Below are 16,858 nucleotides of genomic sequence, written 5' to 3'. Positions count from 1 at the left end.
TCAGATCACCGCAGCAGTTATGAGCATTGTAAACACCTCACCCATTATCCTGCAGTATGTTCAGAACCAGAACCTGCAAAAGCAGATGAGGAGGCAATGGCAGCGCAGTGATGAGAGTGATGAGGACATGGACACAGACTTCTCTCAAAGTATGGGCCCTGGATATTTGGACATCCTGGTGGCAATGGGGCAGGCTCATGCCGCGGAACACCGATTCTGGGCTCGGGAAACAAGCACAGACTGGTGGGACCACATAGTGTTGCAGGTCTGAGATGATTCCCAGTGGCTGCGAAACTTTCGCATGCATAAGGGCACTTTCATGGAACTTTGTGACTTGCTTTCCCCTGCCCTGAAGCACAGGAATACCAAGATGAGAGCAGCCCTCACAGTTCACAAATGAGTGGCGATAGCCCTCTGGAAGCTTGCAACACCAGACAGCTACCGGTCAGTAAAGAATCAATTTGGAGTGGGCAAATCTTCTGTGGGGGCTGCTGTGATCCAAGTAGCCAATGCAATCACTGAGCTGCTGCTATTAGGGTAGTGACTCTGGGAAATGTGTAGGTCATAGTGGATGGCTTTGCTGCAATGGGATTCCCTAACTGTGGTGGGGCGATAGACGGAACGCATATCCCTATCTTGGGACTGGACCACCTTGGCAGCCAGTACATAAACCGAAAGGGCTGCAATGGTGCTGCAAGCACTGGTGAATCACAAGGGATGGTTCACCAATATCAACCTGGGATGGCTGGGAAAGGTACATGACGCTCGCATCTTCAAGAACTCTGGTCTGTTTGAACAGCTGCAGGAAGGTGTTCTGGACTTACTCTCCAGACCAGAAAATAACCGTTGGGGATGTTGAAATGCCTATAGTTATCCTTGGGGACCCAGCCTACCCCTTAATGCCATGGCTCATGAAGCCATACACAGGCACCCTGGACAGTAGTCAGGAGCTGTTCAACTATAGGCTAAGCAAGTGCAGAATGGTGGTAGCATGTGCATTTGGACGTTTAAAAGCTCGCTGGCGCAGTTTACTGACTCGGTTAAACCTCAGCGAAACCAATATTCCCATTGTTATTACTGCTTGCTGTATGCTCCACAATATCTGTGAGAGTAAGTGGGAGAGGTTTATGGCGGGGTGGGAAGTTGAGGCAAATCGCCTGGCCGCTGATTACGCGCAGTCAGACACCAGGGCAGTTAGAAGAGCACAGCAGGGCGTGCTGCGCATCAGAGAAGCTTTGAAAACCAGTTTCATGACTGGCCAGGCTACGGTGTGACATTTCTGTTTGTTTCTCCTTGATGAAACTCCCCCCACCCCTTGGTTCACTCTACTTCCCTGTAAACCAACCGACCTCCCCCCTTCGATCACCACTTGCAGAGGCAATAAAGTCATTGTTGTTTCAAATTCATGCGTTCTTTATTAATTCGTCACACAAATAGGGGGATAACTGCCAAGGTAGCCCGGGAGGGGTGGTGGAGGAGGGAAGGACAAGGCCACACTGCACCTCAAAACTTATTGAATGCCAGCCTTCTGTTGCTTGGGCAGTCCTCTGGGGTGGAGTGGTTGGGTGCCCGGAGGCCCTCCCGCCCTCCGGTGTTCTTGGGTGTCTGGCTGAGGAGGCTATGGTACTTGGGGAGGAGGGTGGTTGGTTACCCAGGGGCTGCAGTGGCAGTCTGTGCTCCTGCTGCCTTTCCTGCAGCTCAACCATACGCTGGAGCATATCAGTTTGATCCTCCAGTAGCCTCAGCATTTCATCCTGCCTCCTCTCATCACGCTGCCGCCACCTATCAACTTGATCCTGCCACCTCTCCTCTCGCGCGTCCCTCCTGTCCTCATGTTCATTTTGTGCTTTCCTGGACTCTGACATTGCTTGCCTCCATGCATTCTGCTGAGCTCTTTCAGTGCAGGAGGACTGCATGAGCTCAGAGAACATTTAATCACAAGTGTGGTTTTTCGCCTTCTTATCTGCGCTAACCTCTGGGATGGAGATGATAGGGGGAGCGTTGAAACATTTGCAGCTGCGGGAGGAAAAAAAGGGAGAGTAGTATTTAAAAAGACACATTTTAGAGAACAATGGGTAGACTCTTTCACGGTGAACCAAGCTGTTAACATTACATAGCAGATGTGCTTTCGGTACAAGGTCGCCCCCTCCCACCCCAATTCTCTGGGATGATCACTTCACCCCTCCCCCCACCGTGTGGCTAACAGCTGGGATGATTTCTTTTCAGTCGCAGGCAAACAGCCCAGCAGGAATGGCCACTTCTGAATGTCCCCTAAATAAAATTTCCCTGTTTCAACCAGGTGACTATGAATTATATCACTCTCCTGAGGATAACTCAGAGAGAGAAAGAACGGATGTTGCTTGAATGCCAGCAAACACCGGGACCATATGCTGCCATGCTTTGTTATGCAATGATTCCAGACTACGTGCTACTGGCCTGGCATGGTAAAGTGTCCTACCATGGAGGATGGAATAAGACTGCCCTCCCCAGAAACCTTTTGTAAAGGCTTTGGGAGTACCTCCAGGAGAACATCACTGAGATGTCCCTGGAGGATTTTCGCTCCATCCCCAGACACATTAACAAACTTTTCCAGTAGCTGTACTGGCCGCGAATGCATCCCAAGTCTTCAGGTCAAATTAATCATTAAACACGCTTGCTTTTAAACCATGTATTATATTTACAAAGGTACACTCACCAGAGGTGCCTTCTCCTCCTTCAAGGTCTGGGAGCCCGCCTTGGGAGGGTTGGGAGGGTATTGATCCAGGGTGATAAACAGTGCTTGGCTGACGGGGGGAATGGTTTCATCTTCATCCTCCTCCTCATCTTCCTTGTCCCCAAAATCCTCATCCCTGTTGCATGAGACTCCCCCCTTGCAGGAGTCCACGTACAGGGGTGGGGGAGTGGTAGGGGCACCACCTAGAATTGCATGCAACTCATCATAGAAGCGGCATGTCTGGGGGTCTGACCTGGAGCGGCCGTTTGCCTCTTTGGATTTTTGGTAGGCTTGCCTGAGCTCCTTAAATTTCATGCGGCACTGTTGCAGGTCCCTGTTATACCCTCTGTCCTTCATGTCCTTGGTGATTTTTTCAAATATTTTGGCATTTTGTCTTTTGGAACAGAGTTCTGATAGCACGGATTCGTCTCCCCATACTGCAATCAGATCCAGTACCTCCTGTTCAGTCTATGCTAGAGCTCTTTTGCGGTTCTGGGACTGCATGGTCACCTCTGCCGATGAGCTGGCCACGCTGGCCAAACAGGAAATGAAATTCAAAAGTTCCTGGTGCTTTTCCTGTGTACCTGGCTAGTGCATCTGAGTTGAAAGTGCTGTCCAGAGCGGTCAAAATGGAGCACTCTGGGATAGCTCCCAGAGGCCAATACCATTGAATTGCGTCCACACTACCCCAAATTCGACCCGTCGATGTCGATTTCAGCGCTAATCCCCTCGTCGGGGAGGAGTACAGAAATCGATTTTAAGAGTCCTTTAAGTCGACAAAAATGGCTTCGTCGTGTGGACGGGTGCAGGGTTAAATTGATCTAAAGCTGCTAAATTTGACCTAAATTTGGAGTGTAGACCAGGGCTATGAAAGCACGGGTGAGGGAGCGATGAGTACTCCATTACTTACTTTTGGCAGTCAAGCCTCTTGGTAGCTCCATTTTTTAGCATAAAAATGCATTTTTGTAGGCATTGCTGCAGATGTGGGTCTTTAGGATTTACTAAAGCAATGCATTGATGAAGAGGTGGTGAACAGATTTGAGAAGGGCGTTCCAAGCATAAGGGGCCGGGTGGGAAATGACACAGAGAAATCTGTGAGGGAGGGAAATGAAAGGGGGATTGAGGCTGGCATCCATGATGGAATGGGGCATGTGCTCTGGGAGACATGAAAGGAGACCAGGTCAGAGCCACAGGCAGAGACTGCATGGGGCAGGGACTGGAAAGCACAGAGTTTGAATTTGATGCACAGTGTAATGAAGAGCCAGAAAAGCGACTCAAAAGGAGGAGGGAGGCAAACGTAATTGAAATGATGGGTGAGAAAGCTGCCGGATGGACTGGGGCAAGGCAAGGCTGGCATCAACAAAATCCCACCGGAGGAAAGGGCAGCCCAGCACATATAGAATCATAGAAGGGCAGGACTGGAAGGGACCTCAAGAGGTCATCTAGTCCAGTCACCTGCACTCAAGGCAGGACTAAGTAATAATGAGACCATCCTCAATAGGTGTTTGGAGGCTTTTCAGAACAGGTTAGACAATGATGGAGATTCCACAACCTCCCTGGGCAATTCGTTCCAGTGCTTAACCACCCTGACAGGTAGGAAGCTTTTCCTAATGTCTAACCTGAGCCGTCCTTGCTGCAATTTAAGCCCATTGCTTCTCAGTCCTATCCATCCCATTACAGACAGGGGTCAGCTCTGAAGCTCAGATCTGGGTCCTGGCCTCTCCATAGATGAATGGTGTTTGGATTCATGTTAAACCTGTAAATAACTTTCTTGATGGGTTCAGAAATGACCTTAGAGGGTGAACTCTGAGCATGTTGCCCTTTGCAGAACAGACGGGAATGTGAATGAAGGAGGAGTTGAAGGCTGCAGACATTTCCTGCTTTCAGTTTTGTTCTCACACTCACCTGGCAGTGCCCTCCAGAAATAGCCCGTGAGGCCCCATCAGAGCTATGTGGCAGGAAAAGGGTGGGGACTCCACAAGGAGACACCCTCACAACAAACCCCACAGAATTAATAGCAAGACCTTGAATTACCATGGGGTAATACCATAATTAAAACACAATCAAGATATAATTAAATCTCCCCTCTTGATATCCTAACAAATAATTCAAGGTGTGTATATGTGGGTAGGCAGATTCTAAAGCAAAAATAAAAGGAAAAAGGAGAGATGAGAAAAAAGTCAAAGTGCTATGTATGTGTGAAGTATTATTATCATGCCAAAATGCCTTCCATCTCAGGATCTCAAAGCATTGTACAGACATTACATTCATGCTCACAGCACCCCCGTGAGGTAGGTACATCATATTCTAGTCATTTTACAAATTGAGAAACTATGGTACTGAAAGGTTATATCATTTACAGTAAGACTGTAGCAGCCATGAATAGAACCTAGGAGTCCTGACTCCCATTCAGTCCCAGCTGTCACCATTAGACGAAAGTAGTTTTGCAAGCAGTTGAATGCTTTGTATATTGTTTATTTTAAAAGAAATTAATTAAATAAGAGTGACTATCTTCATGCACAGGTTATTCCTAAAAAACACACTAAATCAAGATGCTCACAACTCTGTAGCAAAGCAATGGATGCCACTACAGTACCATATAAACATACCCACCCAGGGAGCCAGACCTAGAACCCAAAACACAGGCCACCAGCGCTGGAGTTAAGTGAAATCTCCCTTAGTGGATAAGAATAGCAGCTTCCTTATTCTCTCTATGGGCCATAGAGAGCAACACAAGATCATGCTCACAGTCACACTCCTATATTAACTACGTCTCTATAGCCAGACTTTGCAGTTCTACAAACCCAAATATTGGGCCCTAATCAAACAATCTCACCAAGTCCCTTCAACGAGGACGCGTCAGCTAAGATTTTTTGCTGCACCTGCAGTACACACACACCTGATAGAGGAGGACAAGTAGGCTCCCTAAATGATTGTCTCTCGTGTAAGTGAGGCAGGATGTAAATGTGTGTATCACAGCACAAAGGGCCAGACAGTGTGTTCTGGAGCCCATAAGGTGTGGCAGTGTTTCATAAGGGCAGAGGTATAAATGACTGGACAGGTACAAGGCAGGGCAAAATCAGGCCCAGAGAATATCACTCTGCAATAGACTCAAGGAATTGTTACCATTAGAGCTTTGTTGTCCTCCTTTTCTATAGAGGCAGGACACATGGTACAGTCTTAGGGCTGGAGTCTCCTCTCACACCAGCATTACATCGGTGTAACTCCACTGACTTCTGTGCTCCTGATTTACACTGGTCTAAGTGAAAGGAGAATCAGGCCTCACTGCCCACACATAGAAAAGCTGGCTTCTAAATTTCCACCGATGATAATAAAATGATTTGAGAGTCACACTGCTGGGGCAAATTTCATAGATTCATAGATTCATAGATATTTAGGCCAGAAGGGACCATTATGATCATCTAGTCTGACCTCCTGCACAATGCAGGCCACAGAATTTCACCCACCACTCCTAAAAAAGACCTCACACCTATATCTGTGCTATTGAAGTCCTCAAATTGTAGTTTGAAGACCTCAAGGAGCAGAGAATCCTCCAGCAAGTGACCCGTGCCCCATGCTACAGAGGAAGGCGAAAAACCTCCAGGGCCTTCCAATCTGCCCTGGAGGAAAATTCCTTCCCGACCCCAAATATGGCGATCAGCTAAACCCTGAGCATATGGGCAAGATTCATCAGCCAGATACTACAGAAAATTCTTTCCCGGGTAACTTGGATCTTACCCCATCTAAAAACCCATCACAGGCCATTGGGCCTATTTACCATGAATATTTAATTACCAAAACCATGTTATCCCATCATACCATCTCCTCCATAAACTTATCGAGTTTAATCTTAAAGCAAGATAGATCTTTTGCCCCCACTACTTCCCTCGGAAGGCTATTCCAAAACTTCATACAGGGATGAAAGATATTTAATTTGCAGAACATAAAAACAGAAGTCCCATTTCCTTTCTAGATTCCTTTTCATTAATATTTTAATTAAAACCCATCTTCTGAACAGACTGCATTAACGCAGAGTGCCTTGCAAATAGTGCACCAGATTAAATATAGCCAGCAGTGCTAATTGCAACCTAGTAAGCCAGTGAGGCTGTGGAAAGCTGTTAGTAATGTTAAAAATAGAGAAATCTATTCTTAGAGTGACAGCATGAGGGGAAATGGCTTCTACCTATGAAGTATAAAGATAGAACAAATGTTAGGCATTTACACTGGCAACCGCTACATTTAGGCTATTGGTGCAGAGATATATGCCATAGAATCATAAACATTAAAAATGGAAATGACCCCTTAGGTCCCATGCAATCAAGCCTCCTGTCCTGGCCAATGCAGAACTGTTCTCTACAGCATATGTTCTAGTGATTTCTCCAGCCTAGTTTTAAAAGTCTCTGGCACTTCCCTTGGAAAACTATTCCACAATCATAGGAGAAAATCCTGCCCCCTCCACCATAGCTGTAGATGGTCCTAGATGCAGCACAATTCTGCGGCCAGCGAGTGGAGACAGAATTTGGGGCTCTTCCACAAGGGATCTGCAATCACTGTGCATGCTCCCTGCCTGTCCCCATGCAGCATGGTTCAAGGGATGGGTTAGAGGTACACAGAGTGGTTAGCAATTGCCCCAGCAGAACGGGGACTGAGGAACAGCAGAGAACTCTAGCCTGGGGAAGGTTCCTTTTCTCTCAAACTTCTATGGAGGAACCCTGTATCAAATGCAGCTACTCAGGTTTTGCAGGCGGGAGAATGTAGCCATTAATGAGCTCGCAGACAGGATGATTTTCTCTGATATTCAGCCTAAATTAGCCTTCCCTTAATTTAATCCCATATACCTTGCTTTATCTCTTTGTACCGTGCTAAGGAATTCCTTTCCTCCCTTCATATTCTTTCAGATAGTTCTAGACAGTTATATCCTACCTTAGCTATTGTCACTTAGCCATTCTGTGCAAATGTAGATATTTGATTCTGTCTGCATAAATCAGTCCTGCCCATCCCTCAATCATTTCTGTTGTTCTCTCTAATTTTCCTCCTGTTTTTTTCTACATTTTTCTTGTAGTGACCCCAGAATTTGACTCAATATTCCACTTGCCATCTCACCACAGTCATACAGAGAGGGATTATAAATTGACTCTTCCATATTGCAATGTCTTTGCAGCGGTAGTCCAAAATTGCACCAGCCTTGTTTGCTACCATATATTGCAAACTGAGCTCCAGTTTGCTCCCACTGCAATCCCAGCTCTCTCTCTCTCTCTCAGAGATTACTCTTTTCCCGGTTTACTTAAGAAAACCCTCTTCATTACTTGGAAAACATTTTTAGAACATGAAGATGAAATATCTTTCTCCAAAGACCTCCGTCTGCCTTTAGCAAACACGGTATTTTGCTCTTTTTCTAGCACAGGTTTTTTATTTACTTATCTGCATATGCACCATCATCAGAATTTCCAGTACCTGTGCAACACTGAGAACAGTGCTGATTAGTTAGCTGCAGTTGCTGTATCAGCAGAGGGTGCACACACCCACTGTGTTCTCATGTGTCCCACCAAAAACAGTGGCTTTTAAAAATATTTCTTGGTAATGGAGTGTTGGATTTAAAAAAAAACCCATACCTGACTCAATAAATGACTCTAACCAGCCATCCATAGGCCACAATTTTACAGACAGTTACATGCAGGTGGACCTGTGTCTCGAATGGAGCCCAATTAAGTCAACAGGGCTCCATACAGGCCCCAAGACATACTTATTGCATGCCTCTGATCCAATGCTCAGGAAACAAGAATGGCAGCATTAGTAGTAAAGATCATCAATTATTTTATGCTTTAAATTCCCACTCAGTCCTGCCCCTGTTTGAAACTGACTCACTTAAGGGCATGTGAAATTAGGTGGCCTGACAGGATTATCCTGAGACACATATGAAAGCTTAGTCAACATAGCTCTGCCAATGCACCTCAGACCAGCACTCCTCGCTATGCCAGTCTTGGCTACCCACGCAGCCCTGCTAAGACACTTCCACCCTGGCCTGTGGCACCCCTTCCTGTTGCAATCTTGAGCCACTTCTGAATAAAAAATACCAGTTGCCCCAGACCAAGGTGTTTTTGTGATTGTGTACAGAATTCTGAGGCCAAACTTGTTTTCACTTTTTAACTCAGGCTTCCTGAGTTGAAAATCTAGTCAGCTATTCCTCCGCCTCACTGCATAAGCCCCCAATCCTGAATTCTTGGACTCTCCTGCTGAAGAACACTCTCCATCCTTGTATACTGTGTTACACAGAAACATGGAATTCTACAAACTTGAAGCCTTCATCAGTGAGCTGAGGCCAACAAACTCATTTCACTTTCAACTCCAGAATGAACCTCACCACAGTCTCAGGGAGTTTATTATTTTAAACAACCCAATCCCCAGCTAACCAGCTTCAGAGTCTAAGTGGACCAGTATGGCACTCACAAGGATGATGAACATTTAGACAGGCATTCTGGACATCATAATCTAGTTCTTCCCTACCAGGCTCATAGGCAACAGAGTAACTGAACAGTGTTATAACTTATCAAGCATCTTCTGTGTACATGGTGGTGTAGAAAATGTAGAGGAAGACTCTCTAAGGAGTTTACTTACATTCCAGATATTAAACCATGAGCCTTGTCTTCAAATTGAACAGGATCATAAAGGGTTTTCTCCTGCACCCAGCACTCTTAAGGATTGCTGAGTAAGATGCTCGGGGAACAAGAAGAAGAATAAAATGCCTCACAATCAATTCCAACAGGCCATTTTCTCAATCTGTTTCTGTAAAAAGAAACCAGGTTGTTGCTTCATGTTAACTATCCCATGAATGTTAATTTACTTAGTATGTATTGCACTTGTGCTGCTCAGAATGAATTATTACACCTCACGCTGTATGTTGCTCTGTGGGATTGTATTGCTAACAGACACACAAACAAACAAAAAATACTTTAAAATGGGATTTCTCCTGACCCCTGAAATTTCTAAAAGCTTTCTGTTCCCAGAAAACCAAGGCACTGTACAGTGGCAACCTTATCACCGTCCGGCTGGAGAACTGTAGTGTTTGAGTCCTAGAATAGAAGATTTTATTTCAAGAAGATGCAGGCTCCAGATTGTACCAGGGTAGAGACAGGTGGTGGGGCAAGGTCTGTGTAGCTTCAAAGTTTGTTTCTTTCACCAACAGAAGTTGGTCCAATAAAAGATACTACCTCACCCACCTTGTCTCTCTTTCCGGGACCAACATGGCTACATCACCACTGAATCTCTATTGTGATTCAGTAAGAGAGCTACAATGAAACTACAATCTCTGCAGTTTCTGTGTCAAGTCAGGTACAATACAATAAATTCTGATGGTTGGTTGCTGATTACCCGAGTAGTCTCACTGGCTTCAGACCCACAGAGCCAACCTGGGAAAATAAAACTAATCTCCGCCCAGAGTATACTTATAAAGTAAAAACAAAAAACCCCCAAACAAACAAAACTCCCAATTGCAGTTATCCTATAGGCTCAAACAAAAGCCTCAACTTTAGGCTGGAAGAAGCTGCTGACTAACCCCAACACACGTGCGGCATTTCCTCTCCTAGTGCATCTGAAGGCTAAATTCAATTTTCTCTTGACTGCATCTAGTCATGATGCCTTTGATAGGCAGATAATGCATAGTAGCCCCACTGACCATCCTGTCAGGCAGGCTCCCTAATACCTAGCATGAATTCCCTTCTTCCTAGCTGGAGGCCATTGCTCTTCTGCCCCCAGCTGTCCGGCATGAATAATTCTGCTGCTTCCCTTCAGCCACTCAGATGTGCTGTTCTCTAAAGTGTGTTCCTACGGGCTGTCTGTACTCCCAAAAAACTCCCACTGAGGATCCCAAGTAGAGATGAAACTCCAGCAGCTTCCAGCTTTTCCCACCTTGTTAATTAAACCTGATGCTTTTAACCATCCTGCTAACATGAATGTGCTTTGCCACGGGCTGCCTTTGCAGCTACACCCTGCTTGGGACTACCTGAGATGTGCCTGGGGTAGTTTTCCTAGCACTGACAAAACCAGCAGACCCCACTTACTCCCAAATCTTCAGACAGTTGCTAACACCTCGCACCCAATCTCCACCATTTAGCCAAGCTACACAGGGCCCTGTGGGCCTGGTTCCTAAACTCCAACCCCACCACAAACGAGGAGCCTCTTCAAAAATGGGGCTGGACTGGGGAGAAGGGATACTTAGGCTGTTGCCACTACCAAGATGGCGGACTCCATGGCAATTACTGCCACTACCAAGATGGCGGTCAAGACAAGTCAGTAGGCGGGGACAGACGGAGCCCTTTAGCCAATGTCTGGTGACGACCTGGGGGCGCCGTAGCCAATGGGAGCGCAGGGCGGGCTGGTTGGCTGCAGACCCGGCGCCGTCGCTGAGGAGAAGGCGGTTGCGGCGCTCGGCTTAGCGGGGATGGCCACCAGCCCGAGCGGGCGGAGGGGCAGCCGGGCTCTCTCCGAGCTGCTGGGTAGGTGACCGCCAGGGGCCTTCAACGCCCACGGGCTGCCCCGGCCGGCGGAGCGGGCGCCCGAGGGGAGCGCTCTGGAAAGCGCCGCGTCCGGGTCCCCCAGGGGGCCGACCCCGCCCGCCGCCGCGGGAGGTGGGCGCGAGTCGCTCGGCTCGCCGCCGGGGCGGGGCTCTCCCCGCAGAGCCGTCCCGCGGTTTCCCCGCGCGGGCGGGCGGGCGGGAGCCCGTCTCTCCGTCTCTCCCGCCGGCTCTGCCTCGCTTCCTGGGCGCCACCTTTCCTGAACTCTTTATTCCCCCAATCCCTAAATGGCCCCCTCAAGGGCTGAACTCACAACCTTGGGTTTAGCAGGCCAATGCTCAAACCGCCCAGCTGTCCCGCCCCCGGATACCAATCCTGGGGTTGGATTCAATTCAGAGTAACCCTAAAACTGTCTGTGTCAGTCTCGCTGTAGCGGGTGCAGAAGGTGTTTTTGCAGCACCTGGAACAACCCGCCTGTCTCATTTAAAAATAATAATCTTATAGTCCTCCTCTTTGTCTCCGTTTTGGCACAGTTGGCAGTTTCTGTATAAAGGGATCTGGTCCGGATTAAGGAGAGGCCTTGGGGATCAGAGGGCAGACTTTGGCAGAGCTGTAGCATTAGCCCACACTGTGTCTGGCTCTTGCCTATGTCAGCCATTCCTTTTCATCAGCACAACACTTATGCATTCTAGAAATAAAACAGCAGAAAACAGGCCGTTTAGTAAACCTTTAGTTTATTTATTTTTTTTAAAATTTTCTTAGCAGGAAGAGTCAAGAAACAGAAATGCACGTTTGACAGTGGACAGGAGTTTCAGAAAGCAGCTGTTCACCTTCTGAGTTGCCATCAGAACTTGAATGACCTCTTGCTGGAGGTAAGACAGCTGGCAGTTTTGAATTTACCAGTTATATCTTGGGTTTCTGTAGAACCCTGCTGAAGTTTGGTCTCCATAGGTCTAAGGTGCATGTTGTGTAAGCAGAATATCTTCAGTAAGTGAACATGTGGGAAACCGGTGTAAAAGAAAACTAAAAGACTAGTGGTTTTCCTTTTAGCAATGAGATTTACATTCATTCTTTCTTTTATTACTGTGGCCTAAAAGTGCAGTTATGGTTATATAGAGCTAATTAAGATTTGAAATATGGTGGTGTGATGTTCCCCTCTGGTATTATCTGGACCGGTGATCTGCTCAGCCACTCCAATCCTTGTCTCTGGGAGCCAGCCTTACCCTGCTCTGCTGTGAGATCCCCCACTCCTGGGCTGTTCACGCACAGCCTCTGGCATATAAGCTGCTCCTTGGATTGTGCAACCCAATGACACTAGCTAATATCTCTGGTCCCAGACACAACCCTAGGAACCTCTGTCTTGCAGTGTCCCGTTATGCCCGCTGGACACTGCAAGCTTATATGAGTTCGTCAGTTTAACAAAGAAATTGGTATGTACCAGGCTTGTTATCCCAAGGGGAGCCTCTGATATGCTTTACATCAAACGCACTGCTTCAAGTAGAATAAACAAACAAATTTATTAACTACAAAGATATGCTTTGACTTATAATCACTTAAAATATACGTCAGATTTGGTCAAATGAAATAAAAGCAAAACACATTCTCAGCGATATTAACACTTTCAGTGCCCTTACAAACTTAGATGCTTCTCACCACAGATTTCAGAGTAACAGCCGTGTTAGTCTGTATTCGCAAAAAGAAAAGGAGGACTTGTGGCACCTTAGAGACTAACCAATTTATTAGAGCATAATAATTATTTGCTCTAATAAATTGGTTAGTCTCTAAGGTGCCACAAGTCCTCCTTTTCTTCTCACCACAGACTGGCTGATTGCCCTTCAGCCAGGCTCTCCCCTTTGATAAGTGCTTTAGTCACTTGGTGGTGGTGTCTATAGATGAAGGTGGAAGAGAAAGGAAGAGTACGGCAAACATCTCTCCCTTTTATCAAGTTCTTTCTTCCCTCTTGGCTTTAACCCCTCCCCCTTCAGAGTCAGGTGAGCATTACCTCATTGCAGTCCAAAACAGAACAAAGCAAGGGGGGTGACTTACTCCAGAGTCCAACAGATCCTTTGTTGCTGCCTGGGCCAGTGTCCTTTGTTCCTGTGAGGCTGGGCTGGGTTTGTCCCATACATGCCCTGATGAAGTGTGAACTGCCCCTCTGCTCTTGGAGAGTTTTGCCTGGGCCTGTTTTAAGCCATGAGGGCACATGTTCAGCCTCATAACTATATACATGAAATTACAACCTATAACATTACTATAACAACAATGCTCAATGCATCATGAGCCTTCCGAAGACACCTGACATGAAAAACTTTGCATTTGATACCACACAATCATATTATAAGGATGAACCTGGGGTGCAGGGTTTTCCCCTCAGGTACAGAATGTCACAGGTGGTAAATTACCCATCCTCTTTGTTGGGATCAGAACTGGCTTCGTCTATTGCAGAGGTTCCCAAACTTTTTTGCTGAGCTCCTCCTTTGGAGATTCATGTCCCATGCATGCCCACCTCTTTCTAAGAAATGTGGTGGGAGGAGGGGTGCTTGGTACCCTTGGGGGAGGGGTGCCCTGTACTCATGGGGGGTGTGGAGGAAGGGGTACTCACCAGGTTGCAGTTGAAGACTTCTTGCCCTGCAGCGGTTGGGCAGTCTCAGCTGCTGGGACCCAGTTTCCTGCTTGTCTGGCTCCCATCCTACTCAGAATAAAGAAATGAGGCCACGTTGAAGAGCCAGGGTCAGCAGGGGAGCCAAAGCCTGTACCCTGTGAGCACTGGGCCATGTACTGACACAGCCCCTTTCTGAACCTGGCCCTTCAGGATGGCACTGTCCACTTCCCTTCCACAGGCTCCCTCTAGGAGGGGAAGCAGATGTGCCCAGGAGCCATGCTGAAGGGCCAGGGTCAGGAGGGGGCTCTGTCCAGCAGGGGGTCAGCAGTCCTGGGGTGCAGCCTTTGGCTCCCTCCTTGCAGAGTCCCTGCTGGCCTACCCAACAGAGGAGGGTAAGTGCCTGTCAGTGGCTGCTGTAGCAGTGAGGGACTAAGACAGGTAGGGAGCCTGGTCTCAGTAGTCAAGACCACCTATACAGAGTCCAATCTACTTCCCCTACCAGACAGAGCCCCATCCTGACCCTGGTCTTTTAGCATGGCTTGTTACTGATAATTCATCACTCCCTCCCCACCCTGAAAGGTGCACGCCCCGCACTTCGAAAGCCTCTGATTTATAGTGAACAGAGTAAAAAGTTATTGGAGATTATCAGCTTTCTCTTAATAGCCACCCATGATTCCATAATGTGACCGTCTTTATAGACGTGTGAGATACATGCATGCACGTCATGCCAAGTTTCTGACTTCTTGTGAAAAGAAAAGGAGTACTTGTGGCACCTTAGAGACTAACCAATTTATTTGAGCATGAGCTTTCGTGAGCTACAGCTCACTTCATCGGATGCATACCGTGGAAACTGCAGCAGACATTATATACACACAGAGATCATGAAACAATACCTCCTCCCACCCCACTGTCCTGCTGGTAATAGCTTATCTAAAGTGATCATCAAGTTGGGCTATTTCCAGCACAAATCCAGGTTTTCTCACCCTCCACCCCCCCCACACAAACTCACTCTTCTGCTGGTAATAGCCCATCCAAAGTGACAACTCTCTTCACAATGTGTATGATAATCAAGGTGGGCCATTTCCTGCACAAATCCAGGCTTTCTCACCCCCCCCCCCCCTTTCCCCGGGGACGGACACACACACAAACTCACTCTCCTGCTGGCAGTAGCTCATCCAAACTGACCACTCTCCAAGTTTAAATCCAAGTTTAACCAGAACGTCTGGGGGGAGGGGGGGGTAGGAAAAAACAAGGGGAAATAGACTACCTTGCATAATGACTTAGCCACTCCCAGTCTCTATTTAAGCCTAAATTAATAGTATCCAATTTGCAAATGAATTCCAATTTAGCCGTTTCTCGCTGGAGTCTGGATTTGAAGTTTTTTTGTTTTAAGATAGCGACCTTCATGTCTGTGATTGCGTGACCAGAGAGATTGAAGTGTTCTCCGACTGGTTTATGAATGTTATAATTCTTGACATCTGATTTGTGTCCATTTATTCTTTTACGTAGAGACTGTCCAGTTTGACCAATGTACATGGCAGAGGGGCATTGCTGGCACATGATGGCATATATCACATTGGTGGATGTGCAGGTGAACGAGCCTCTGATAGTGTGGCTGATGTTATTAGTCCCTGTGATGGTGTCTCCTGAATAGATATGTGAGCACAGTTGGCAACAGGCTTTGTTGCAAGGATAGGTTCCTGGGTTAGTGGTTCTGTTGTGTGGTATGTGGTTGCTGGTGAGTAGTTGCTTCAGGTTGCGGGGCTGTCTGTAGGCAAGGACTGGCCTGTCTCCCAAGATTTGTGAGAGTGTTGGGTCATCCTTCAGGATAGGTTGTAGATCCTTAATAATGTGTTGGAGGGGTTTTAGTTGGGGGCTGAAGGTGACGGCTAGTGGCGTTCTGTTATTTTCTTTGTTAGGCCTGTCCTGTAGTAGGTGACTTCTGGGAACTCTTCTGGCTCTATCAATCTGTTTCTTCACTTCCGCAGGTGGGTATTGTAGTTGTAAGAAAGCTTGACAGATCTTGTAGGTGTTTGAGGGGTTGGAGCAAATGCGGTTGTATCGCAGAGCTTGGCTGTAGACAATGGATCGTGTGGTGTGGTCAGGGTGAAAGCTGGAGGCATGTAGGTAGGAATAGCGGTCAGTAGGTTTCCGGTATAGGGTGGTGTTTATGTGACCATTGTTTATTAGCACTGTAGTGTCCAGGAAGTGGATCTCTTGTGTGGACTGGACCAGGCTGTGGTTGATGGTGGGATGGAAGTTGTTGAAATTATGGTGGAATTCCTCAAGGGCTTCTTTTCCATGGGTCCAGATGATGAAGATGTCATCAATATAGCGCAAGTAAAGTAGGGGCTTTAGGGGACGAGAGCTGAGGAAGCATTGTTCTAAATCAGCCAAAAAATGTTGGCATACTGTGGGGCCATGCGGGTACCCATAGCAGTGCCGCTGATCTGAAGGTATACATTGTCCCCAAATGTAAAATAGTTATGGGTAAGGACAAAGTCACAAAGTTCAGCCACCAGGTTAGCCGTGACATTATCGGGGATAGTGTTCTTGACGGCTTGTAGTCCATCTTTGTGTGGAATGTTGGTGTAGAGAGCTTCTACATCCATAGTGGCCAGGATGGTGTTATCAGGAAGATCACCGATGGATTGAAGTTTCCTCAGGAAGTCAGTGGTGTCTCGAAGGTAGCTGGGAGTGCTGGTAGCGTAGGGCCTGAGGAGGGAGTCTACATAGCCAGACAATCCTGCTGTCAGGGTGCCAATGCCTGAGATGATGGGGCGCCCAGGATTTCCAGGTTTATGGATCTTGGGTAGTAGATAGAATATCCCAGGTCGGGGTTCCAGGGGTGTGTCTGTGCGGATTTGATCTTGTGCTTTTTCAGGAAGTTTCTTGGCCACCTTGATTACCATGCACATTGTAGGGAGAGTGGTCACTTTGGATAAGCTATTACCAGCAGGAGAGTGAGTTTGTGTGTGTGGTTTTTGGAGGGGGTGAGAGAACCTGGATTTGTGCAGGAAATGGCCCACCTTG

The 16,858-nt window shown here is 47.2% G+C and overlaps 1 protein-coding gene across 4 annotated transcripts in view; it reads left to right on the top strand.

Moving 5' to 3' along the window:
- The first annotated feature begins 11,079 nt into the window (after positions 1 to 11,079).
- Positions 11,080 to 16,858, top strand: part of FANCA (FA complementation group A) — a 77,700-nt gene continuing 71,921 nt past the window's right edge. For 3 of the 4 annotated variants that reach the window (XR_014713719.1, XR_014713720.1, XM_084644335.1), the window contains exons 1-2: positions 11,080 to 11,205; positions 11,986 to 12,095. Coding sequence is in view for 2 of the 4 variants with exons in the window: in XM_084644335.1 (XP_084500461.1) it covers positions 11,151 to 11,205; positions 11,986 to 12,095 (165 nt within the window). In the remaining 2 variants the exon portion in view is untranslated. The remainder of the gene's footprint in view (positions 11,206 to 11,985; positions 12,096 to 16,858) is intronic. The other variant, XM_084644336.1, reaches the window with a different exon arrangement.

This window comes from Lepidochelys olivacea (genome assembly GCF_965140295.1).
Source record: "Lepidochelys olivacea isolate rLepOli2 genome assembly, chromosome: 12".
NCBI lineage: Eukaryota > Metazoa > Chordata > Testudines > Cheloniidae > Lepidochelys > Lepidochelys olivacea.
This window is presented reverse-complemented; position numbering and strand designations above follow the sequence as displayed.